Genomic DNA, 25,578 nt, shown 5'->3' with positions numbered 1-25,578 from the left:
TGCACCCCAAGGGGTTTCAGGATGGAGAAAAGCAGGATGCTGGCCCCAGAGAGCTGAGATTCAATCAAAGGAGTGATTTCAATAAGCCTAGACTCCTGCATCTGCCCGTACAGAGAAAACTGCTAAATTCATTAACTGGAGATGTCTGGTTTTTCTGTAGCGGTAATCTTTTGATGTCTAAGGTTTTGATGTGTACCTGGTTTTGTTTGTTTGTCTTTTGGGTCTTCTTAAAGCACTCCCTCAGAGCTGTCTGAGAGGCTCAAGTCCTCAAAAAGTCTTGGAGTAGAACATAATTCTCACCTTCTGGGCGGTGTATCTTTTCAGTCGACAGGTTGCACACTGGAATCCCCTGGGGTGGGACGGTTAGCCCCACCCCTGGAGATCCTGCTTTAATTGGAATAAGTGTGGTCTGGACACAGGGATTTTTAAACAATTGAAGTATAGTTGGCTTACAGGATTGTGTTAACTTCTGCTGTATAGCAGTAATTCAATCGTACACACACACACACACACACACATATATACATATATGTACATTGCTCTTTAATGTCCTTTCCCATTATGGTTTATAATAGGATATGGAACATAGTTTTCTGTGTTATACGGTAGGCCCTTGTTGTTTATCCATCCTATATATAATAGCTTACATCTGCTAACCCCAGCCTCCCGCCGCACTCCTCTCCCAAACCCCTCCCCCTTAGCAACCACAAAGCTCTTTTCAAGGCCAGAGGGACTTTTTAAATCTTCCGCCTTGGTTCTCCTCTGCAGCCGAGGTTAAGAACCAGAGAAAGAGTCTACACCCCGTCCTTTGTACTCTAGAAACAGACCCTCTAGGAGAAAAGTGATGTGCCTCCCTCCCTGGAGCCTCTTCCCTACAGCATAGCTGACGATGAGTAAATCCACACCTTCCTTATCTAACTTATACTAAAGTGCTGATGGTTGGTGTGCTTTCTCTTCAGGTCACATTGCCACTTGACCCAGAGGCCAAAGGGTCGTGATGACTGTCTCCATGGATGATGTGGGTTCTCTGGCAGGAACTGGGGAAGATTATTTTTTTGAGACTGCCTCTCGGCACCCATCCCCCTGCCCTGCAGTGTGGGAGACCTAGGCTCAGTCCCTGGGTAGGGTAGGTCCCCAGCAGTAATTCAGTCATGCACACACACGTATATTTAAAAACATGTACATTGCTTTTTAATGTTCTTTCCCATCATGGTTTATCACAGGATGTGGAACACAGCTCTTTGTGCTATACAGTAGAACCTTGTTGTGAATCCAAGGTGACGGCTACCCACTCCATTATTTTGGCCTGGAGAGTTCCATGGGCAGAGGAGCTTGGCAGGCTACAGTCCATGTGGTCGCAAAGAGTCAGACACGACTGAGTGACTTTCTGTTTTGATTTTCACTCACCACCCCCCCCCCCCCCCCTGCCCTGCCTCCTCCTAGAAAGGTGGATTGCTTTCTTGCTGTCTTTCCCCTCCCTGCTTTAGATAGTGTTGTCAAATTTAGCAAAGAAAGATCAGCATGCCTAGTTAAATTTGAATCTCAGTTAAGCAAAGCTTTGTCTCTCTCTTTTTTTTTAGTATAAGTATGTCTCACGCAATATTTGAGACATTCTAAAAAATTATTTTAGAAGGCTGAGCACTGAAGTATTGATGCGTTTGGATTGTGGTGCTGAAGACTCTTGAGAGTCCCTTGGACTGCAAGGCGATCAAACCAGTCCATCCTAAAGGAAATCAACCCTGAATATACATTGGAAGAACTGATGCTGAAGCTGAAGCTCCAATACTTTGGCCAGCTGATGTGAAGAGCCGACTCATTGGAAAAGAGCCTGATGCTGGGAAAGATTGAGGACAGGAGGAGAAGGGGACGACAGAGGATGAGATTGGATGGCATCGCTGACTCAATGGACATGAGTTTGCGTGAACTCCAGATGGTGAAGGACAGAGAAGCCTGGCATGCTTCAGGCCATGGGAATCACAGAGTCAGACCCAACTTAGCGACTAAACAACAATGACAAATTATCGATTGTTCATCTGAAATTCATGTAAAACTGATGTCCAGGATTTCATCTGGCCATCCTAGCTTCAGCTCCTCACCACTGACATGGGGTGAAGTGATGAGGGAGGCCAGGGGCAGAAAGTGGCTCATTTGGACAAGCCTGTCCAGGAATCAGAGCCCAGATGCAGAATCTGGAAGACCCATGGGCAGGGCACCCTCGTAGAATTCCATTCTTTGTCTGGGCCGGCTCCTGTCTGTAACGTGGGAGTCTTGACAGCCCGGCAAGGCCTGTGCACGCTGGGTCTGGGCCCAGCCAGCATCCAGGGTCAGGGTCTCGTCTCTACTCCCAGGCGTTTCCTTCCTCCGTGATGATGAGGCCGTCCTCCGTGGTTCCGGCTTCTCTTCCATCCTCCTGCCGCAGCAGTAGGGGTGACGCACAAGTCTCTCCTATCAATGGCTCCTGCAGGCGTCCCAGGTCTGGTGGACCCTTATCATGTCCCATCTTCTTTCCGCACCAGATCTCTATGGCCAGGAGCCAGGATGCTCTGGCTGGCCAGCGCTGTGTCACTTCCTCCAGCCCCCGGAGGATTCGTCCCCATGAAGCTCTGGGATGGAGGCGGGGTTGGTTGCCTAGAGGGAAACCCAGGGGGACAGAAATTCCCTCTAAATGCCTACAACCACCATCTAGGGCTGAGGGTTCCCTGGAGGCTCAGATGGTAAAGAATCCGCCTGCAATGCAGGAGAACCGGGTTGCATCCCTGTGTCGTGAAGATCCCCTGGAGAAGGGAATGGGCACCCACTCCAGTATTCTCGTCTGGAAGTTTCCATGGACAGAGGAGCCCGGAGGGCTATAGTCCATGGGGTCCCAAAGAGTCGGACATGATTCAACAACACATACTCCACTTAGTGCTTGATTGGCTGGGCATCTCACTTCTGGGTCAGGACGTGCCATTTACGAAGGATCCAGAGCCCTGGGAGATCTAAAGTGTGGGTGAATATGGCACCCCCCGCCCCCCCCCCCACTGCCAGGATGCAGAAACTGCTCACCCGGTCGCAAAGGGCAGGGCAACCTCCCAGCCCTGCTCTTAGACTCCCCTCCGGCGTTATCGGGGCACCAGAAAGCAGGCTCGGCTACAGGAATGAGGCAAGGAGGAGTGTGTTTTGCAATGAGGGGGAAAGACAGAGAAGGACAGAGAGATTCTGGGTGTCACAAGACACACATATGACTCCCGTCACTGTGGGGGTCCCTGCTGGCTGGGGACTGCCTCATCACGGAGAAAGGAGTTTCCAGGCTTTTCATGACGTGAGTGAAGGGGAGGAAGCGTCTTTTTATTTAGGTCTTCTGCTCCCTGACCCACCTTCTAAGTACGGTTGCCCTAAGTATTTCCTCTGCATATGTTGAGTCCCACATCGGAGGCTGTCATTTTTGATTCACCTGTCAAACAGGATTTTAAGAAGCACCTGAGAAGGATGGTCTCATGTCTTAATATTTGCCCTGGTGTGACAGACATCTGGTCAGTCTGATGCTCGCCTTTCCTCTCTGAAGTTCCAGGCCTTCTTCTAATTTCTTTGCATCTTCAGAGAACCTCTTCTAGCTGTTCTTCACTGGTAGGGTTGCTGGCAACAAATCCTTCTGGTTTTGCTTCGTCTGAGAATGTCTATTCTCCTTTCGTTCGGAGCCACCTGGTCTTTGGAATTCTGTTATTGGGGTGGCCTCGCTGAACCAAGATAGAACTCAACCTCTTCCTTCTTCCTCTCCCATCCATCCTCCATCCATCCATCCATCTGTCCAACCAACCATCTATCCTCGACCCATCCATCCATCCATCTAAACCAATCCTTCATCCATCCATCCATCATTGTCTGTCCAACCAACCCTCCATCCATCCATCCATCCATCCATCCAACCATCCATCACCCACCCAGCCATCCCCCCATCCATAGCATCTATATAAGCTTCCTTCCTTCCAGCCTCTCCTTTAACTTCCTTGATAACTTTAAGCTTCCTGCTTGCTTTCTCTTCCTCCCATCTAGGATTTAAGGCAAATGTCACCAACTGCCATCCTTCCTAGAGGCTTTGGTGTGCAGGGGACTTCTCCGGAAGGAAGTACAGAGAGCATAGAACTGTAGGATATAGCCTGTATATATATCTATATTATGGACTGAATTGCATTCCCCCAAATTCATATGTTGACACTGTAACCCCCAACATATTTCTGGGTGTGACTGTATGAGGGGATAAGGCCTTTAAAGAGGCTAAAAGGAGGTCCTTAGGGTGGGTTGCCCATCCAACATGACTGGTGTCCTTATAAGGAGAAGAGACACCAGACATGGACCCAGAGAAAAATCACAAGAGGACACGGGGCCAGGCGGGCTGCCAGCCACGGAGAGAGGCCTCAGGAGGGGCAGAACCTCCACCCTACAGCCTCAGGAACAGAGACAACACGTTTCTGCTGTTTAAGGCCCTCGTCTGTGGTTTCATAAACTTTATTGAAATAGTTGATTTACAACGTCGTATTAGTGTCAGGTGTACAGCAAGGCGATTCAGTTATACGTACATACATATACATGTATGTGTGTATACATATTAGTGGCTATTAAAAGATATTGAATATAGTTTCCTGTGCTAGACAGCAAGTTCTGGTTGTTCACCTACTTTAGATTTAGTGATGTGTATATATCAATCCCAAACTCCTAATTCATTGCTCTCTCTTTTTCCCTTTGGTAACCATAAGTTCATTTTCAAGTGTGAGACTATTTCTGGTTTGTAAAGGCCATTTGCATCATACTTTAGACTCCACATATAAGTGATGTCATGTGGTATCTGTCTTTCTCTTTCTAACTTGCCTCGCTCAGGATGGAAATCTCTAGGTCCATTCACGTTGCTGAAAGGGGCGTCATTTCCTTTTTATGGCTGAATATGATAATGCTCCAGGCTGTACATAAATGCCGTGTCTTCTGTATCCATTCCTCTTCAGTGGGCATTTAAGTTGCTTCCCTGTCTTGTAAATAGTGCTGCTGTGAACACTGGGGTACATATGTCTTTTTGAATTAGAGTTTTCTTCGGATATATGCCCAGGAGTGGGACTCCAGGATAATCTTCTTATGGGACGCTTATTATTTAGTCGCTAAGTCGTGTCTGACTCTTTGTGACCCCATGGACTGCAGCCTACCAGGCTCCTCTGCCCATGAGATTTCCCAGGCAAGAATACTGGAGTGGGTTGCCATTTCCTTCTCCAGGGGATCTTCCCGACCCAGGGATTGAACCCACGTCTCCTGCATTGGAGGTGGATTCTTTACCACTGAACCACCAGGGAAGCCCATGACATACTTAGCAAATTAATAAATATCTCCACTTATTTTTGCCGAGAATGCAGTCCAGATGAGAGAATTTAACCTGCACATAGCGCATCTTTCCTAGAACGTACACCCCTTGAGGCAGGTTTTAATGTTCCCTCCCTGTTGTACCCCCAGCCCCTGGACACCTCCAGGCTCCCTGCACGTGAGCCCACGGAACCTGTACCCCCTCCAGGCCTGGAGGGTGTAGTTCCTCTTCTGGTGGGAGGCTGATGGACAACTAGGGGGAGTTGAGCAGCCTGGCGAAGAGTCCTTCCAGTCACAGCTCGGACATCAGCTGCAGAGCTTGGTTCTTTCTGGGCCTCCACCTTCCCATCTGTAAAATGGGGGCTCGAACCTAGGTCTTTGGATTCAATGTGATTGTCCTTTTAGAAAGGAGTGTATTTAATTACACCGACAAAGATGCATGAGTTATTTTTGTGAAAGAGCAAATTCTATGAGCAGAGAAGAAGTCGGTCCCCGCCTCACCCGCTGTTGCCCACCGTCTCACCATTCTGGACTGCTGAGTGAGTGGTTACCTACGTGGTGGGCACCACTGTCGTCCCAGGCCCATCACCCCTGCTTCATTCCTCTCCTCTCCCTGCCCTACCTCCCACTGCCTGCCCCCCACCTCTCTGCCAGCCTCTCTAACCTCTGCACGGCTCCTCCGCGCTGACCCCTCACCCTTAGGCTCTGCCTGGAGTCATCTCGCCCCCGCACTTCAGTGCAGACCACACTGACTAACCCAGGCCGCCTTTTGTCTACACCGGATTCCATCCCACGCACAGACCACTCTCAGCACCGTGGAGGCCCATGGATGCTGCGATGCTTCACCCTTATCAGCAGAGATGTCCTGGAACACATCTCCATGGGTGCTGGGCAGCTCCATAGAGCTGCCGTAACAAGGGGCCACACACCAGGAGACTGGAACAGCACGGATTTGTCCTTCCCAGTTCTGGGGGCCAGTTCTGATGCTGAAGCTGAAGCTCCAATCCTTTGGCCACCTGATGTGAAGAGCTGACTCACTGGAAAAGACCCTGATGCTGGGAAAGGTTGAAGGCGGGAGGAGAAGGGCACCACAGAGGATGGGGTGGTTGGATGGCATCACCAACTCAATGGACATGAGTTTGAGCAAGCTCTGGGAGTTGGTGATGGACAGGGAAGCCTGGCGTGCTGCAGTCCATGGGGTGGCAGAGACAGACATGACTGGGCGACTGAACAACAGGCTCTGGAGGCCAGCAGTCTGAGATGGAGGTGTGGGCAGAGCTCTGCTCCAGCTTCTGGGGGCTCCAGGAGTCCCTGGGCTTGTAGCCACGTCTGTCTAGCCTCTGCTTCCATCTTCACATGGGGTCATTTTCTCCCCTGTGTGTCTGCTCTCTCTGTCACGATATAACACTGGACCTTGGATTTAGGGCCTTGTGGGTAATAAACAGGGTGATCTCACCATCAGAGCCTTATTCCTGCAAAAACACTTTTCCAACTGAGGTCACATTCACAGGTTCTGGGGTTTGGACTTAATCATATCTTTCGGGGGCCATCCAACCCACGACAGATGGACAGACATTCGTAAAATTGCTATGTTGGAAACTGTTAGTCATTCAGCTGTATCCGACTCTTTGGGACCCATGCACTGTAGCCCGCAAAGCTCCTCCGTCCATAGCATTCTCCAGGCAAGATTACTGGAGTGGGTAGCCATTCGCTTCTCCAAGGGATGTTCCTGACCCAGGGATCGAAGCCAGGTCTCCTGCATTGCAGGCAGATTCTTAACCACGTGAGCCACCAGGGAAGCCCTGTGTTGGAAAGGGCGTGCACATTGAAAACATTGCCAGAGGCTGTCAGACTGCATCCTCAGTTTATCCAGGGGCGCTGTTAACACGCGCTTGGGCACAGAGACAGACTTAGAAGCCCCGACCTCCATTTACTTTGGGGAGACTGAGAACAGGTGGTGATGATGCCTCATTCGGAGTTTCACCCACCACCCACCCCAGCCCGGGCTGGGAGCCCTGCCTTCCCCGTAGGCAAGGGCTGGCGGGGCCTGAGGCAGGCTGGGGGCTATGGGGGTCACCTCCTTCCTTGCCAGCTCTTCTTTCACGGCCCGGGGTCCCGGGTGGAGTGACTGAGGCTGAAGCCTGGACCCCAACGCCAGCCCACAATGAATCTGAGACCTGGGATTGAAGCGGGACTGATTCAAACCACCTGGCTGGACCAGGCTCCAGGACACCCCTGGGGGACTTGGGAGGTGGGGCTCCATAACCCGGCTTCTCCCATCAGAACCGGGTGACCTGTCCCCTGGCCCACGTTTTCTTCTCCCCATGCGTGATCTGAGGGCCCTGAGCCGACAGGGACAGTGGACTGGGGCTCCGTGGTCAGTCCCAAGTAGGGGCCGGGCAGTCAGGGGGCTGAGTCGAGCTGCAACCGAGGTGGCTGCCCCCGGGCCCCCGGCTTGGACATTTGCCTTTTCAAAGCCCAGTAGCTGTCCGGAGCCTCTGTGAGTAATGCTGATAAACTCCGTCTCCACGCCTGCTTTCAAGATGACAGTGATAACCTGAGAAGGGGGTCTGACACACAGTGGGTCCTTATCGTGGTTACGGTTCCGGGCTGGAGGAGTGGAAGCTGGGGAGTAGAAGGTTCCAGCACCCGTAGGCCGGCAACGATTGAGGGGTACATGAGCCCCGGCGCAGGGCGGCGGCAGCTCGGGTGGGGCGGGAGCCCATCCGAAGCGCAATGGTGCCCCCAAGTGGCGGCCCCGGATCCGGAGGCTCGCGTTGCCAGCTCCCGCTCCATCCTCTCCATCCATCCTCGAGCTCAGATTTCATCCTGGGGTTGATCAGCGGCAGCCCACCCGTCCTCTTTCGCAGACAACCCTCTCCCCGGAGGCGGGAGAGTCTCCTATCATGGACTCCGGGAGAGTGTGAAAGGAGAGGAACGCTTCATCCCTTCTGCAACCTGACATTAAAAATGTATTTATAATATTTATGAATTCATCCTATATTTCCCACGTGCCAGGTACTCATCCTTTTATCAGCCCTCTGAGGTGGATATCAATATCCCTCCCATTTTACAGATGGGCAAACTGAGGCATCGGCCGGGGAATTCTACTAATGCCCAGTGGGTGAGACTCCATTTCAGATGCTGCCAAAGCTGGTTTCCTGCAGCAGAGCAGAGGAGGGAAGGGCAGGCTGTTGAGGACCGTTCCCCCCGCCCTGCAACTGTCATTGCCGGAGACTCCACTCTGGGCCTGACTGGGGGCTTCTGGATGCCATCTTCCAGCTGGGGAAGAAAGGGGAAGGGGCAGGGGCTGCCTGGAGGGGGAAGGGCTGTGGCGCCGGGAAAACCCATAGAGGGGTCCCAGGCCAGAGGGGCTACAGAGCTGGGAGGCAGATACTGGAGGCCCAGAGCTGAGGCCCCTCTGAGGAAAGGAAGGGGTATCAGCCACGTGGAGACACTGGAGGGCCCCCGCTCTGGGGTCATGAGTCGTGTGTGCCCTGCGGGACGGATGGGTTGTGCCTTTGCCCATCATCTGACCTCGGCAGGCCCCTTCCGTCTCTGGAACACCATGCCTGGCTGGACCGGTCACTGCCTGGTCTGGGGCTCTGCCTCTCCAGACGCAGTACATTCCTAGAGGGCTGCCTCCCCTCCTGGTGAAAGATCTTTGAGCTCTGGAAAGAAAACCCTTTCTCTGATCACCTTCTCTTTCGGGAAGGCTCTGGGGGCAAACACAGCTATGGTGGCCTCTGGCCCCTCCTCCCTCCAAGGAGCTGGGGGTTTGCTTCTCAGCCACCTGGGTCCCCTCACTTATTCATTCAACAGCCTCTCACTTACTTGTTCAACAACCATCTGTTGGGCATCCACGGTGCTTGAGCCTGCACAAAATGAGCTCTGCAGTTTTGGTGTCTATTAATACTAACACTCAAGGATGTTCATCTCGTCTTTTCCACCTTTGTGCCGTGCTGTGCTCAGACGCTCAGTCGTGCCTGACTCTGCAACCCCATGGATTGTAGCCCACCAGGCTCCTCTGTCCGTGGGATTTCCCAGGCAAGAATACTGGAGTGGGTAGCCATTTCCTGCTCCAGGGGAGTCTTCTGACCCAGGGATTGAACTCGCATCTCTTGTATCTCCTGCACTGACCGGCGCGGTGGGTTCTTTACCACTGCACCATCTGGGAAACTCCTGGGTTTGGAGAAACCGCTGCTGGGCCCGTAATGGATTCTGTTTAAGTGGGAAATAGCCCTTCCCAGGTTAAGCCCCTGAGACAGCAGAGTTTCTCTGTTCCTGCAGCCCAGCCTAGCTCAGCCTAACACAAGGTGAGCAGTCTCCCCTCTGACTTCCCTGCCCCCCTGCCGCAGAGGGCTTATTGCCCTGTCTTTGGGCTACTCTCCCCAAGTCCTCTCTGCTTCTCTATCAGCGCATTACTCCCGGGGACCAGCCTGGGTTTAAGGAAGCAAGGAGTCTGGCCCTTGCTTCCTTCAAGAAAGGAAGTGGTGGTCAACCCTGCTTCTCCTTCCAGAACTTGGAATCGAAGGCTCTGCCTCTGTGGATCCCGGAGCAGAGGCAGAAAGACGAATGGCCGGGAGCTGGGGGGCTGGGCTCACACAGTCTGGTCCTCATCTCAGAGCTTGTCCTGCACAGCGCTGGCCTGTGCCGTTCAACCACCCAGGGGTCCCTGCTGCCTCGGGGGCAGAGACTGACCCCTGCTGGCCAGGGCCCTTCTCTAGGGCAGTGATCCCCAAGCTTTTAGGAAGCAGGGAAGATAATTTTTCCACTGTCTGGGAGGGGGGCGGGGTTTGGGAGGTAATGCTCGCAATGGGGACCAGTGGGGAGCTGCAGGTGAAGCTCGGATGGCTCACTGGCCACCACTCACCGCCTGCTGTGCACTGCCTTCCTAACAGGTCTCCGCGGGGGACCCATGCTTTAACGTGCTGGGGGGACCCCTGGTGGTGGTCACGAGTCACAACTCAGGCTCCCCAGGTCTGCTTTGTGGCTGCGGGGGATTCCTGTGGAGGCAGGTGGAAAATGGCCCTCGCAGGCAGGCTCCAGAGCGCCTCTGGCAGGCAAGGAGCAGAAGAGATTCCACCAGAAAGGCTGGAAGGGACTCGACCCCTGGATTCTCGGTTCCCTGCCCCAGCGGGTCACACTTGGATGAAAGCCTCAAGAATACCTCTTTTTCCAGTTGTGTGTTCACTTATGTTGGTAAAGAAACTGGCTGCGATGCAGGAGAGCCATGTTTGATCCCTGGGTTGGGAAGAGCCCCTGGAGAAGAAGAATACTACCCACTCCAGCATTCTTGCCTGGAGAATTCCGTGGACGGAGGATACAGTCTATGGAGTCTCAAAGAGTCGGACCCGACTGAGTGACTGACACTTTCACTTCATGAAGCATATAGTACAAGACGGAGATTTGTTTCCTGGAAATGAGTTGTCATTTAATGACTTCCGTTTAAGACATTGAAATCCGTTTTTTCCCCCTGATTATGAAAGACTACGTTACTTTGTGATTAAAAAAAAAAAATCAAACTCATAAAAACATAGAAAATAAATATTATTTACGATCTCATCAGTCCTGTCCCCCAGAGAGGAAGCTCTGTAACTCAAGGACTTAGATAGGATTAATCTACACTAGGAAAGGGACCCCAAGTCTGCAAATTAATTTTGAACATATATTAAAAACAGTCAGTATGCTTGCAGATTCCGTCTTCAACCACCACAGGAGCAAATGACACATTTTGTTTTTAACTTGGTTTGTCTCTTTCATTCTAATAAAATGGTCGTGTTTCCAGGTCAGCCACTATAGAGCTCAGATCAGGTTTGGTTTGGTTCATTTTGGAGGTTGCCTACTATTTCACTGTGAATATAAAAATTAAAAAAATATAATTTCCAATAAGACAACACTTTCCAATCAACTTTGATGAAGTTTTTCATTTCACTTATATCCACCTGGTTCTCTTTGAGAGAAGAATATGCAAAACATTTCTATTTTTAAAACTGTGTTTTATTTGTTACTATGGTAGCTCCCTAGCTTCTCTTGTGGCTCAGCTGGAAAAGAATCTGCCTGTAATGTGGGAGACCTGCCTGGGTTCGATCCCTAGGTTAGGAAAAATCCCCTGGAGAAGGGAAAGACTACCCACTCCAGTATTCTGGCCTGGAGAATTCCGTGGACTGTATACTCCGTGGGGTCACAAAGAGTCAGACACAACTGAGCGACTTTCACTTCCCTGGGAGTTGATTATACCAGCTCCTTTATATTTTTATAAATTATTTAATATTAATGTTTTGAAACCATTGGAAGAAGTGCAATTAAGGCAGCTTTCAGAGGAAACTAAAAATGGAAGCTTAGAAAGTTCTATACCCTTGAAAACCTTTTTAGATAGTTTTCATTGCACCCATATAAACCATCCCTTGTCTTTAAAATTAAGTTAGTTATTTTGGGCTGTGTTGGGTCTTCACTGCTGCTCACGGGCTTTCTCTAGTTGGGGTGAACGGGCTTCTCACCGTGGCGGCCTCTCCAGCTGCAGACCACGGGCTCTAGAGCACAGGCTCAGCTGTCGTGGTGCTTGGGTTTAGTTGCCCCGTGGCAGGTGGGATCTTAGTTCCTCAACCAGGGATCGAACCCATGCCCCCTGCATTAACCACTGGACCACCAGGGAATCCCCCAAACCATTTTTTATTCCATTCAGTTAGACGGAGAAATTTCACTTCCTGAGATAAATACAAGCAAATATCACAGCATTTTCTCAGAAACTAGTTTAACAAGGAGAGAGATCAATTCTGATTTTTCCTGCTTGCTTCTTATGGGTTCAGTTGCTAACTTGGGCACCAAATTTGAAATTTAGCTAAAAATTTTGCAATAAATTATATTTGAACTTAAACTTAAAAACTTAGCCTTTTTCTACCTTCAAGGCCCTAGCTTTAAAGTCTGGTCCTTGTTAGAAAAGAAAGCAATTTGTGAAAACAATATTAAAAAGCCAAAATAATGTAATCAAACTCTTAGCCTTCAACGTCAAGACAATCTGTATTCAAAACAATATTTTGGGAACACAATCAGAGAAATAAATGCAGTGGTTGGGGGGAGTCCCTGTAAAGCTTTAATTTTCAGACTAGTAATGTTGATTTTTGTAGCACATGTAATCTTTCAAAGCTGTTGCACACTTCTTTAACGCTTGAAATTAACTCGTGCTCTTCTGTATAAGTCTTTATACTCGTGAGTTTTACCGTATAGCTATGTGAGTGCTCAGCTGTGTCCGACTCTTTGTGGCTCCGTGGACTGTAGCCCCCCAGGTTCCTCTGTCCGCCCACCAGGTTCCTCCGTCCGTGGAATTTTCCAGGCAAGCATACTGGAGTGGGATGCCATTTCCTACTCCAGGGAATCTTCCCAATACAATATAATCAGTCTCTTTCTTTCTCATCACATATCAGTTTCCCTGTGCCAAAAGATAGAGCTTTTACTTTCAGCAGATGATGGTTTATGCTCATGACATGTGTTTTCTCTATGGAATAATAAGAGAACAGCTCCCTTACTTGGGATGTGTTTCAAAACAATGTGAAATGTTTTGGGGCGGGGGGGGGGGGGTTGGATGTAAAGTTGTACATATATGAAGATTATTTTTCTGTGGAAATTTAAAGGGGAAAATGTGACAAAATTAGCAAAAATGAATCGGTGACCAGAGTGGATTTGCTTGCTTGCATATTTTGCCCTTTTTCTTACATCCCAAATGTTTTGTGATTTCATTTGTTTATGAAAATTGGACAAAAAAGCTAACAAAGAGAAGATAACAAAATAATACAAAGTCTACTTCACTTCATCTTCACAAAGATATTTTTGTTGGACTTTTTATTTAAGTCACTCATGTTCACTGTGTGAACATGGAATATTCAGAAAAAAATATAAAAGAGGAAATTTAAAATTACTGTAATTCCAAAATCTAGATATAATCACTGTTAACATTTGGGTATACTTACTTTAGTTTTTTAAAAGCAGAGTTATTTAATGTCATTGGTATCAGAGTATATGTAGACCTTTTTCTTTATTTTTTACCCTTCGTTTCTATTTTTTTATTTGTATTTTTTTATTTAGGTATCATTGATTTGCCACATCACGTTTTAGGTGTACTGGCTTTTTCTTTTCTCTTTTTCTTTAAACATCAGGAGCCTTCTCTGTGACATTACTCTTATTTCAAATACTATTTTTGGCAGGCGCTTAAAAGTCTTCACTGCAAACATCCTACCATATATGTACCTTCCTCCTCACCTTGTCATCATAAGCTGCTTTCTCTTTCTGGCTTTTGTAGCTCATGCTATAATACTGCATTGAACATCATTGTACAAAAAATTTTCACTTTTCTCTGTTTATTTCCTTGAGCTGAAGTCCTAGACAGGAAATTGCTAGGTAGAAGTGTAAAAACATTTAAAATGTCCTTCTTATCTTTTTGAACTGCTACACCAAAAGGTAGCTTTAACTTAGGCATCTGTGGGCATTGAGAGTATTTTCCTTCTAAAAATGATGATTCTTTTTTCCATTTTGAAAAGGTAAAAAATGAGGCTTATTCTTTTGATCCTTTTTTTTTTTTTTTTTTACTACTAGTACGTCTGTCTTTGCTATACTTTTGTTTGCCAGCAAACTGTATTTTTCTTTTCTGTGAATTGTATACTCAAGTCCTTGGACCATGCTTTGCCCTGTTAAGATGCATTAACTTCTTATCCATTTTAATAGATTCTTCATAAACCAGAACAATTGCTCCTTTGGTTATAATATTTATGACCAGTGTTTCCCCAGATTATTCTTCGGTTTTTCATTTGGTTCATTACCACGTTTGCATGTGTGTGCTCAGGCTCTTCAGTCGCGCCCGACTCTGTGCGACCCTGTGGATTATAGGCTCCTCTGTCCATGGGATTCTCCAGGTAAGAACACTAGAGCAGTTGCCATGCCCTTCTCCAGCGGACCTTCCCCACCCAGTGATCAAACCCATGTCTCCTGCCCCTTCGGTATGGCAGGTAGATTCTTTACTCCTGAGCCACCTGGGAAGTCCTATTGCCTAGCTTGGACTTGCATAAATTTGCATTGATTTTCCCTTTGTGATTTCCCCTGTGCCTTTTCACGTAGTAAAAACGAATCTCCATACTTACCTGAATGTTCCACCTACATTTTTAATGTCTTGCTTTTTTCTTAAAATAAAAAAAAAGGCTTTAATTCATTTAGAACTATTTTAATGAATGGTATGAGATATAAAGGCTTTCCGGATGGCATACTGATAAAGACTCCACCTGCCAACACAGAAGACGCAGGAGACACAAGAGATACCAGTTTGATCCGTGGGTTGGGAAGATTCTCTGGAGAAGGAAATGGCAACCCATTCCAACAGTCTTGCTTGGGAAATTCATGGACAGAGGAGCCTAGCGGGCTACAGTCTATGGAGTCACAAAGAATCAGACAGGGCTGAGTGACTGAGTACATGAGAGATACTGAAGAACCTAAGCTACTCCATTTTGTGAAAGAAGACTCCATTTTGTAAAAATTCCCGGAAAAGAGCTTTTTGGAAATTCCTTAACCTCACCTCACCACCCTGGGACCAATCAGAACCCTTGGCCAGCCCGGGGAAACGGGAACCAATCAGAACCCAACACCCAACCCTTCCACAGAAGGTAACCAGTTAGGCGTCTCCCAACCCTAAAACTCCCGGTTTTCAAATTTTTCGCGCGAGAATACCTTGTATAAACAATGAAACCCAGAGCTCAGGGCTCGTCCCTATAGCTGCTGCGTTGGTATCAGTGGGAGCCCCAGCTCGAGCTTGGTAATAAAAACTCTCTTGCTTTTGCATCGGATATCGGCTCCCTGGTGGTCTTTGGGAGATTTTACGACTTGGGCATAACAATACATGGAACTTGACTTTTCCCAGACAACAAGTTTTCCCATTTTAGTGATTGATGAATATCCCTTTCCCCCATTAATTCATGGTGCTTTTTATCCTGTGGGAAGGTTTTACATTTCCCGAGTCCCCTTCCAGGCCATTCCATCCCTATTTCATCCGTCTGGCTATTTCTGAACAAACATGCTACAGTATTATTCTGGATACTCTTGTTCAGTCACTGAGTTGTGCCTGGCTCTTTGCAACCCTATGGACTGTAGCCCTCCAGGCCCCTCTGTCCATGGGACTGATTTCCCAGGCAAGAATACTGGAGTGAGTTGCCATTTCCTTCTCCAGGGGATCTTCCTGACTCAGGGACAGAACCCACGTCTCCTGCATTGGCAGATGGGTTCTTTACCACCGAGCCACACGGGAAGCCATATTTTTATGGAGACTTTCTTTTTACACATCTGGTATAGCAAGTCCTCTATATCATTGTCTCTTTCAAAAGCATCTTAGTTATTCTTACCAACTTATTCATCCTGATGAAATTTATTTATTATTTTAATTTTCTATTGCTTTGGCTGCACTGGGTCTTTATTGTGGCTCAAGGGTTTAGTTGCTCCATAGCATATGGGATTTTGCTTCCCTGACCATGGATGGAACCTGTATCCTCTGCACTGGAAGGTGGATTCTTAACTGCTGGATCACCAGAGGAGTTCCCAGATAGAATTTAGAGTTTGACACATTTCCCCCAGATCCTGTGGAAACTGGGGTTGCATGTCTTCCTGTCTTGGGCGGGGCGGTAGTTATTCTTGTATAGGTTCTGCTCAACCTTATTTCTAAGAAACTATTGTGACCATGGTGAAGTGGATTTCCCTGAGTATCCCTGCTCAGACCACTACTAATCATTGTTCGAATAACGAAAAGCAAGTGATTTTTTTGGCGATTCAACTGCATAGGTACTTACTGAACTGTATTACAAATTCTGAGAGGGTCTTAAGTGCTTATTTTGGAATTTTTAGATGGACCACCGCACCTACATATAATGGCACTTTGTTTTCTTTTTTCCCCAAAGATAGTTAAGACTTCTTGCTCAATTTTATTGCATTGATTAGGTCTACTGGATGTGTTCAAAGCATTCTCGCTTTACTCCTGATTTTAACAGGAAAACTTTTGGTAATTCATATCTATGTTCCACTGTGGCTGACAGTTTGACATACCTTTTAAAAATCGTGTCCAGGAAGTACCTGCCATGGAAATGACAAATGGGAGGACTAACACTAGAAGCTTTTTTTTTTTTTTTTAAGGGGGGATGCCTTCAGCTGGACAGAGGGCTCTGGGGGTTGTTAATTACAAATCCTTTTGTGCTGATTCTTGACTCTCTGCCTGAATTATGAATAGGTCTACTTTTACTTGTGGCTCAGCTGGTAAAGAATCCACCTGCAAAGTGGGAGATGGGGGTTCGATCCCTGAGTTGATCGTCTCCAGTATTCTGGCCTGAAGAACGCCATGGTCTGTGTCGTCAGTGGGGTTGCACAGAGTCGGACGTGACTGAGCCACTTTCACTCACTACTTTTACTGGGGCTTCCCTCCTGGCTCAGATGGTCAAGAACCTGCCGGCAATGCAGGAGATCTGGGTTCGGTCCCTAGATTGGGAAGATTCCCCTGGAGAAGGGAATACCAACCCACTCCAATATGCTTGCCCTGGAGAATCCCATGGACAGAGGAGCCTGGCAGTCTATGGTCCATGGGGTGGCAAAGAATCAAACACGACTGAGCGACCAACACTTCCCCTTTCTGCTTTTGCTTTAAAAACAACCGCAAGAATAAAAACACAAACACTTTTATTGACAGTTTTCAAAGAACTCTAAAGTTTTAAGAACGGATGCCAACAGTTACTCATTGAGTGTTAAGAGGACCTCGGCTGTTCCTGTCACCCACTGCTGTTTCAGATTCCCGGGGCGTCGGGTCAGCCCTGCGTTGTTTCTCGAACAAAAGCCCAAATGCCCTGGAATACTGTTATCGCGGATTCAGTGGCCTTTTAGGTGGGGCGTCTCAAGTCTGACTTGGTCCTGGAAGGTGGCCCCTGGCTGTGGGTCGGGGTCGGCGGGGGACCCGGCCACTCTTGTCTGGGTACTGTCCCCACTCCGCGAATTGCGTTTCCTGGGACATTTTTCCCCCAAACCCCAAGGGCCCAGAGCTCCGGGAGGCGTTTGGTTCTTTGATAAATTTTCCAAGTTTCTTTCCCTGGTCCTTTCTGAGCCGCTGTTGGCAGTTCGGTGGCCTCTGCCTGGTTTTGGGAAAGTGAGATCATGGGTCAGCCCCGCGTGGCCAAGTGGATGCTCCAGGTGGGGACCGACCAACAGGCTGGCGGCCCGAGCCGGGGGGCGGGGCAAGGGGCCTCGGGGAGGGGCCGCGTCCCGGCCTAGCCCCGCCCAGCGCCGCCGCCGCCGCGCAAGCGCCCTGGGCCTGCCCCGGCGAGTGCTGAGCGCCCCGGCGAGTGCTGAGCCCTCCGGCGTGCCGTCGTTACCCGGCCTGCCCCGCGCGGTCGCCGCCGGAAGTGAACTTGGCGTCGCGAGTGGCCGGGGTTTCCGTGAGTTGTGGCCTCGCGTGTCCGCGGCTCCATCGCGGGGCGGCGGAGCCCGACGGGCGGAGGCTGGTCGGTGGCCGCCATGGCCGGGGATCAGGACATGTTCGACGCTGTCGTGATGGCAGATGAGAGGTGGGTGGGTCGGGGCCCCCAGCCCTCGCGTGTCGGCTCTCAGCCTTGGGCTGCGGCCCTGGGGGAGCGCACTGGGGCCCTGGGGGCATCCGGCGCGGGAGGGCCCAGGATGCTGTTACTTCCCCTTCTCGGGCGAGCGCCAGGCGCCCAGCTGCTCCTCAGGACCCGCCTCCCTCCTCTGGGGCTGCCCCCATGCATCTGCTCGGCCTGGTGACTGCCTCCCTCCAGGGACGCCCCGTCCTCGGGTGGCGCGGACCTCTGCCATCTGGGCGCTGCCCACCTCTTTCTCGTTCCTCAGTAATAGGACAGACGGCCGCATTCACGGACAGGCTCATCAAGGTGTCAGGCGTCATCCTTTTCCCTCCTGAGCCCCTGGGCAGCGCCTAGGGGCTGTGGCAAGGCAGGGGTGGCGGCGGGTGGGGGTGGTGAAGCTCTTGGCTGCTTTGATGGCTTTCTTCCAGTGCCCAGCCCGCTTGAGACATCGATAGACGTCCCTGAGAAAGAGGGAGCAGGAAGCGATCAGTCGCTGACAGTTCATTTGGAACTTGCTGTGAGCTGCAGGCTGAACTAAGCCTTGTACCCCCGTTATCTGTTTTATCCCAACTTGTGGACTAGATCCCGTCTTTGAGATGGGGAGGCAAGGTCGCTCCGGGGGCGGGAGCCAGTATAAGTGGGAATGACGCAGTTGGTCTCGCCGGGTGCTCCAGCCAGCCCCTTTCACTTCGGTGGCCCGTGGGTTGTGACAGTTCCGCTGCCGGCCCCTGTAAGTCAGAGCCTTTATTCTACCACAGGCCCTGCCGTCATGGTACACTTTGCAGCCAGTGTTGTTGCCTGGAGAATCCCAGGGACGGGGGAGCCTGGTGGGCTGCCGTCTGTGGGGTCACACAGAGTCGGACACGACTGAAGCGACTTAGCAGCAGCAGCAGCAGATGGCGCTTCTCCTTGCCTGGCTCCTGAGGTGTAATGGAAAAGCCTGGTGCAGACGGCAGAGTTTCGTTTGTCTGTTTTGAAGCTCTTGCCCAAACAGTCTAGCTTACAGACTCACAGAACTGGGGCTGCTGACTAAGTCACTGGGGAAATTTCAAAAAGCGGATTCCTGAACTTTAGTGAGATAAGGGCAAGGCTCCTGAATTTGTATCTTTGGGATTTTCCTGTGTGTTTCCAGTATTCTCCCCGGTTTGGGAATCCCTGATTTAGCCCAGCTTTCTCATTGTAGAAGCGCTGAGTTTGGCTTCAAGAAGTACAGCGACTTGCCACAGCAGAGGCTCGGGGAGGGGTGGAGCTGACGTTGGACCTAAGTTTTATGGTTTAGGTTCTCTTATTTTTCTTTAATGCTGCTAGGTCTCGTCTTGCAGTCTGGGTCTAGGTCTGGGTCACGTGGAGGAATGAGTTTTTCCAGGAAGAATCGTCTTTCTCCTGTTTATTCACTCAGACTTGCTGCTTCTCCGTTGCAGGTTTCACGGGGAAGGGTACCGGGAAGGCTATGAAGAAGGAAGCAGTTTGGGTATGATCGAAGGGAGACGGCACGGCACGCTCCATGGAGCTAAAGTCGGATCTGAAGTGAGTGGGGACCTCCCCCTGCCCCACCACCACCTAGAAAGGAGTCCTGTTCTTTTACTGTTGACAGTTTACCTTGACGGTCAGTATGATCAAGCCACAATTTCAGGCCTCTTAAAGTGGCAGTAGGCTAGATAGACTGTGGATGGAGGCGTATTCCTAGGGCAGAGCCTGCAGAGCCTATGGCTGTGTGGCGATGACGCAGGTGGATGGGCTGGAGGAAAAACAAGCCCCTCGTCACCTCAGTGGATGTCGAGTGTCGTGGTGCCGAGTCCTCTTGCAGAGAGTGAGCACCCCGGTGTCGTGTGAGAGCGTGCCGTGGATATTTACACAGGAATCCCGTAAACTCCCCGGTTTTCCTTTTCTCCTGCCTTTTGTCCTGGATGGGCCCTCACTTACAGGTGATTGGCTGTAAACAGCGAAGTCTGAGACCACTGGAACTGTATTAGGCATCTGTGGCTTCAAAACGAAATCAGTACAAGGCACGTGGCCTTAAAGACAACCAGTGTTACTTATCTCGCAGAGGTCCTGGGGGTCCGTGGTCCAGGAGCAGTTGAGCCGGGTGGTTCTGGCTCAGGGCCTCTTGATGCTGGAGTTAAAAGTCAGCCACTCGAAGGCTTGCCTGGGGCCAGAAGAGGTACTTCTCAGATGGCTTGCTCCCTCCGCATCTTCTGCATGTGGACTTCTCCTTAGAGCCGCCCAAGCGTCCTCCTAACCCTGTGTGGGTGGCCTGGGTGGGCAGGGCAGAGGTGACATTGCCCGTTAACACCTAAATCCGGAGGTCACGTGCCACCTCTTCTGTGTTCTGCTCATCACGGCCACCCGATACAGCTGGGAGACCCCACAGGCACAAGTACCAGTGGAGTGGGAGGCGGGGCCAGTGGGCCGCCTTGGAGGCCAGCTGTCCCGCTGATAACTCGACCTCCGACCTCCATTTCCTGCTCCAGCACAAGAAGACACGCCCTGCGCCCCCTCCCGTCCTCCCCCACTTTAGTTTTGAGAGCTTGATAATTAGATCAAATACAGCGCTCGGTTATTCATTGTGCTCTTAAATGTCTTGTCAATTCACAGATTGGGTGCTACCAAGGCTTCGCGTTTGCTTGGAGAGGTCTCCTGCACAGTTGCGCCACTGAGAGAGACAGGTAAGGCGGAACCTCCTTTCTTCTTTGGCGTCTGGACCAGAGTTGCGGTTCCGTGGTGCACCCTGATCGCGGGGGGTTAGAGTCTCAGTCTCCTCATCTGTAAACCGGAGAAAACAGTCGGGCTGAAATAAGCTTGTGCAGTTGTTACAAGGTTTACAGGAAATAGTGCCTAGCAGGTACGGGCCCGTTTGGGGTGTTGGATGAACACCTACTGTTTTCTCAAGGGTCCTCTGATCTCCCCCGCCTTTTCCCTGGAGGCCTTCAAGCACTCCCTGCCAGTGAAGGCAGGTTGAAAACGATTTTATCTTCTCGTTTCCCCTGAGCTTCTGATAAACAGAGCACAGTAGTCTGGGTGTGATCCAGGTTCAGAAATGGTGACCCCACTGTCACTGGGACTTTTTACGTAGCCAGGAGGTCTAACAAGGTGATCGGGCCCGTGTGTTTTGCCCGTGTCAGGAAGCGCTAAGGAGCCGTTAGCTGTCCTCTGTAGCGTGTAGCCTTCTGAACCTGTCAGAAGTTACAGGTGCCACTTCCTGAAGCCCCAGGACCCTGTCCCCACCTGCGGTCTTCACTCTTCACCCGTCCGTGAAAGGCTGTGCTGCCGCTCAGGGGATCCTACGCGGGGCTTCAGCGGCTGCCCCATGTCCTTCGGATGCCCGGTGGCTTTGCCTGGCCAGGGAGGGGCTCCAGGAATGTGAGTGACAGAGCGCAGAAGCCGCATTCCCCCGTCCACGTGACTTGTCATCTTATTTGGAATGTTTTGAATTTCTAGAATTTGTGCCACCGCCATATTCATGTGTCAGAGCAGGGATGCTCGAGACAGGGTCTGGGTGATTCTGGGGTCGCTGCTTTCTGACCTGTCCCATCACTGATCAAGTGGGATCTGACCAGACTCGTCCACCGCGCAGGGCCACCTTGAGGAGGTTTTCCTCTAAAGACCCAGCGGGCGGCGGCGTGGCCGGTGATCTGGCTGGGACGGTGGGTGGCAGCGCGTGGCAGCACTGGGTGCCGGTCAGGGCTACAGGTGCCTCTGCACTTCTGGCCCGTGAAGGTGGGGGTGGCGCGCCTGGTCTTGGAATTCTCCAGCAGCCTCCCCTTGTCCCTTTGCTGGCGTCTGCAGCGCATGGAGGGTGTGAAGGCTCCTGTACCTGGGGGCTGCCAACTCACACCCCAGGGCAGGGTCCCCCCCCACCCCGCCGCCATCCTAAAGCCGTGCCCCCAGGCTCCATCGGGGGAGGGGCACGTGGGTTGTGTCAGGGCTGGTCGGAGCCCCTCTGCCCCGACCCCACCAGCAGAGCCTGGTGGTCTCTGAACCACAGCCTAAATCCCTTCATCTTAGAGGAGTGACTTTTGGATTTTCTAAGCCTCTACAGTTTAAAAAAAAACGGTAGAAGGCGGACAGAGAACCTCCCACTGCCTTAGGTTCCAAGTAAGGATGTTAGAGGAGAAGTGCCCGCCCTGTGCGGCCTCACTCAGTGAAGCCAGGGGCTTCTCACCCGGAGAGGGCGTGTGGGGGCCCGTCTCAGCCTGCAGGACGGGGTGTCCAGCGGGTGACCATGGCTTTTGGACCCTCCCCAAGATGCCCTGCCCTCCTGCAGGCCGGTGGAGCCCCATTTTCCTGACCTGACAATGAGCGGGCCATACCCCCACCGTGCACCGGCCTTGACCATGCGCCAGGCCGTGCGTCTGGAGCAGCTGCAGTGACCAGCCATCGGGCGGGGCTGCTCGCGGCCTTGGGAGTGGGCGGTGGTCCCCGCGTCCGGCACGCACAGCAGTTCCACGTGTGGGCATCTGCCTTCTGTCTGCTGGAACCTAGCGCCTCGCTGCTTTCCTTCACTCACTTCGCCGGTTTGTGTTTCCCCCGAGAGGCAGCTGTCGTAATTCTTGTAAACTGGTTTCAGAACAGCAAACGTGAGCGGGTCCTGGTCGCTTTGAATGGCTGTCGCTTCATGAGGACAAGTCCTTCGAGATTCCCTGGGAACAGATAGCTAGTATGCTCCTGATGCCCAGTGACCGGAGGTGGGCAGGGTCGCTTGCCCGTGACCCAGAAGGGCGCCTGCCCTCCCCAGTGCGAGTCCTGGCCTCCAGGGTGTGGTGGAGACTGACGGTTACTCAGCGCTGTTCTGTGGCAGGCCCTGGGCTTTCTCTGGATTACTGATCCTCCTGAGCCTGGCAGGTGGCCATCAGGGCCCCATTTTACAGATGAGGACGCCGAGGCCCAGAGCCGTGAAGTCCCTGAGTGCCTCAGGGCAGTCCTGCTCCAGGCTGAGGCCCTCGTCTTCCTGGGGAAGGGGGCTGAACTCAGGCAGCAGACACTGTGGACGGAGCAGGCCTGGTGTTTACCTGCTGTTAAACTCCCTGAGGCCCTGGGTGGGAAGGTTCTGGAGCCGAGAAACCCCCCAGATGGGAGCAGGCGTGGCCATGCCCAGCGCTGTTTCCTTCTGGCTCTGTCTGCTCCGGGCTCAGGCCTGGGGACCAGTGGTCTGGGTGCTCGTCGCGTCGCCTCGGCCGCCGGTCCAGGTTGCAGCCGGCCGGCGAGGTCGGTTCTCACCTGATGTTGGGCACAGGGGGGCAGGCGCCCGTTGCCAGGCGGGGGCAGGTTGTTTAGTGTGATGACTGCGTTAGCCGCCAGCTCCTGAACCCCGGCGAGCTCAGCGCCGCTGCCTTAAGGGCCGCGCCTGGCACCTGTTGCACAGGCCGAGCCTGCCGTGCCGGGGACTGAAGGTCTGTCTTTCTGTGTTTTACAGCAAAAAGATGAAGGTCTTAGAGGCATTGATTGGGATGATTCAGAAGTTCCCTTACGATGACCCTACTTACGATAAACTTCATGAAGACTTAGACAGAATTAGAGGGAAGTTTAAGCAGGTTTGTGTCCCGCGTGTTTCTCTTTGATCAGGGTGCCCGTCTTAGGCGTGGCTGGGCGCCCCGGGGGCTCCCTTTGCTAACAGTTTTGGGGCCACCAGTGGTCCATAAAGCAAGTCCTTGTGACCTCGCTGTGAGGAAACCGAGGCCATCCAGGGAGCAGGCTCGAGGACCTCGTGGAGGGTGGTGGCCTCGAGAGAGGTCTGCGCTCATTTAAAAAGCCACCTTTTCCTCTTGTGTTTCCAGCTTTGTTCATTATTGAACGTTCAGCCCGACTTTAAAATCAGCGCGGAAGGTTCTGGACTTTCATTCTGAGGACAACAGATGAACAAAGACGGGACATCGAGGAGCAGATGTTCACGTGTTAAGTGTTGAAAAACATGATTAAAAGCAAGACAGGGAGGAGGATTCATTGTTTTACAGGGTCGGGTCCAGTTTGGCCGGTGAAAGGGCCCCCTTCCCCGAGGTCCCCCTTCCCCGAGGTCCCCCCGCGTGGCCTGCGTCCTCCCCTGCCGGGGGCCCCTCTGCACAAGCCCGTTCTGGGTCGGGTCCTGTCTGCCCCACAGTCTGGGCACGGCCCTGGCAGAGCCCTCGAGGGCTGCTCGTCTCCGCTCCAGGGTCCAGGCCACTGGCCTATGGGTTCCCGCCACCTGGCAGGCCTGGCTGGATCCAGACCTGGCTCTGGGTGGAAGAAACACCCCTGTTGCTCCCCGGGGCTTTGGTCAGTGCTCAGAGGGGCTGTTTTTTTAAAATGGGGGACAGGGCTGGCACGGCAGGGGTGACGGGTGCGGTGGCACACACTGCCCTTGAGGTGTGCCAACGCTGTGTGACCTGCCCCTGGTGTTTCATTTATTCCCTTCGGGAGCCCACGAGGCGGGCATTACTCATGGTTTATGGAGGCCCCCGGGGCCTGAGAGACCGCCCGGTCCAAGGGCTGCAGGGGGCAGAGCTGGGACTCCAGCCCTGGCACTCGCCCTGTCTCCTGGTGCCCTGGGACGCACGCTCGCACCCACAGGCCCGGGGTCCCCGGCCGCGGTCGGTGCTGTGCTCGTAGCCTCCTGTGCTGTGGACGTGGGCATCTGGCTGAGAGGAGGAGAGGCCGGCCCTGTGCCTGGGGAGCCGGGACGTGCTCTTCCGCGTCCCCGGGTGCGGGGAGGTAACTCGTTTTGAAAATGGTCCCCGGGGGAGATCTGGAGGCTGCCGCGCTGTGTGCAGATGCCTTGGGGTCCCTGTGAGTCTAGTCCAGCTTTTAAAATCCTCCCCGAGCGTCTGGGTGCGCTCTGCTTCCCTGGCAGCCGCTGAGGGTCCCTGCGGGGCCTGGACGTTGGGCCCCCAGGCACCGAGGAGGGAGGGTCGGTGTCTTGAGGCTGGTGGTCGCGCCGCGGCTCTGTCCTGTGCGTCTCACCATGTGTTCCTGGCCTGCAGCCCCTTCTCAGCTCTGGGCAGGCCGGGCCTTGGCTGCGCCGTCGTCACAGAGACCACCAGCTCATCTCCGTCCAGCGGGGTGGAGGGCTCTCTTTGTTGTGTTCCTGGGCGGAATTTTGTGTTTCCTAAGCTAGCTGTTTGGATAATGTATTATTTTTATAATTGGAGAAAAAAAATAAACAGCACATTTTAAAGCCGAAGGCTGTCTGGGACCTTTCTGACGCGACTTCCAGTGAATTTGTTCCTTCCTCCACGGTATTTGGGGTTGAGGAACCAGGGTCCCACCGGGCGCCCCCTCTTGCGGTTGTGTCTGGCTTTAACTAATACACGTGGAGGCGGCTTCCGTGGGAGGGCGGTCCTGCTGCCCCCTGCCCCTGCTCCCAGCCCCTCGCACGTCCCCCTTCCCCCCTTTCCCTCTTGCCCCATCTCGGCCTCTCCCGTGCCCGGTGTCAGCCAGCCCCCCAGCAGCCCCTTCCTCTCCCCCATCCCATGGGGCTCAGCTGCCTTGTTGCTGGACCTCTGGGCCTCTGGACCCTGGGCTTGCCCTGTGCCTGCCCGGCTCCTTCATGGAGGACGAGACCCTGTGGCCGGGAACCCTTGCTCACCAGAGAGGCGTCCTGGCTCATAGTACAGAGTCCCCATTTCATCGCTCACACTCTGACCCCACTGTGCCGCCTCCAGCCACGGGGTCCGGA

At 52.1% G+C, this 25,578-nt stretch overlaps 1 protein-coding gene and 1 long non-coding RNA gene across 2 annotated transcripts; both read left to right on the top strand.

Moving 5' to 3' along the window:
* Positions 1-17,728: 17,728 nt before the first annotated feature.
* Positions 17,729-25,083, top strand: LTO1 (LTO1 maturation factor of ABCE1). Its single transcript, XM_004019731.6, has 5 exons — positions 17,729-17,897; positions 19,352-19,457; positions 20,526-20,596; positions 23,344-23,461; positions 23,705-25,083. Exons 1-5 carry the CDS (start codon positions 17,848-17,850, stop codon positions 23,771-23,773), a joined length of 414 nt encoding a protein of 137 aa, XP_004019780.3. The 5' UTR covers positions 17,729-17,847; the 3' UTR covers positions 23,774-25,083.
* Positions 18,243-18,982, top strand: LOC132658381 (uncharacterized). Its single transcript, XR_009597960.1, has 2 exons — positions 18,243-18,447; positions 18,689-18,982. It is a non-coding gene; the product is annotated as an uncharacterized LOC132658381 (long non-coding RNA).
* Positions 25,084-25,578: the final 495 nt, after the last annotated feature.

Source organism: Ovis aries, chromosome 21 (assembly GCF_016772045.2).
Source record: "Ovis aries strain OAR_USU_Benz2616 breed Rambouillet chromosome 21, ARS-UI_Ramb_v3.0, whole genome shotgun sequence".
Taxonomy (NCBI): domain Eukaryota; kingdom Metazoa; phylum Chordata; class Mammalia; order Artiodactyla; family Bovidae; genus Ovis; species Ovis aries.
Note: the sequence above shows the minus strand (reverse complement) of the source record. Positions and strands in the feature narration are given on the sequence as shown.

Excerpts from the sequence above, each read along its gene's own strand:
- LTO1 (XM_004019731.6), top strand. The coding sequence starts at position 17,848 with ATGGCCGGGGATCAGGACATGTTCGACGCTGTCGTGATGGCAGATGAG. Across the intron at positions 20,597-23,343 it reads TGCGCCACTGAGAGAGACAG|CAAAAAGATGAAGGTCTTAG; the intron begins GTAAGGCGGAAC and ends TGTGTTTTACAG. Across the intron at positions 23,462-23,704 it reads TTAGAGGGAAGTTTAAGCAG|CTTTGTTCATTATTGAACGT; the intron begins GTTTGTGTCCCG and ends TTGTGTTTCCAG.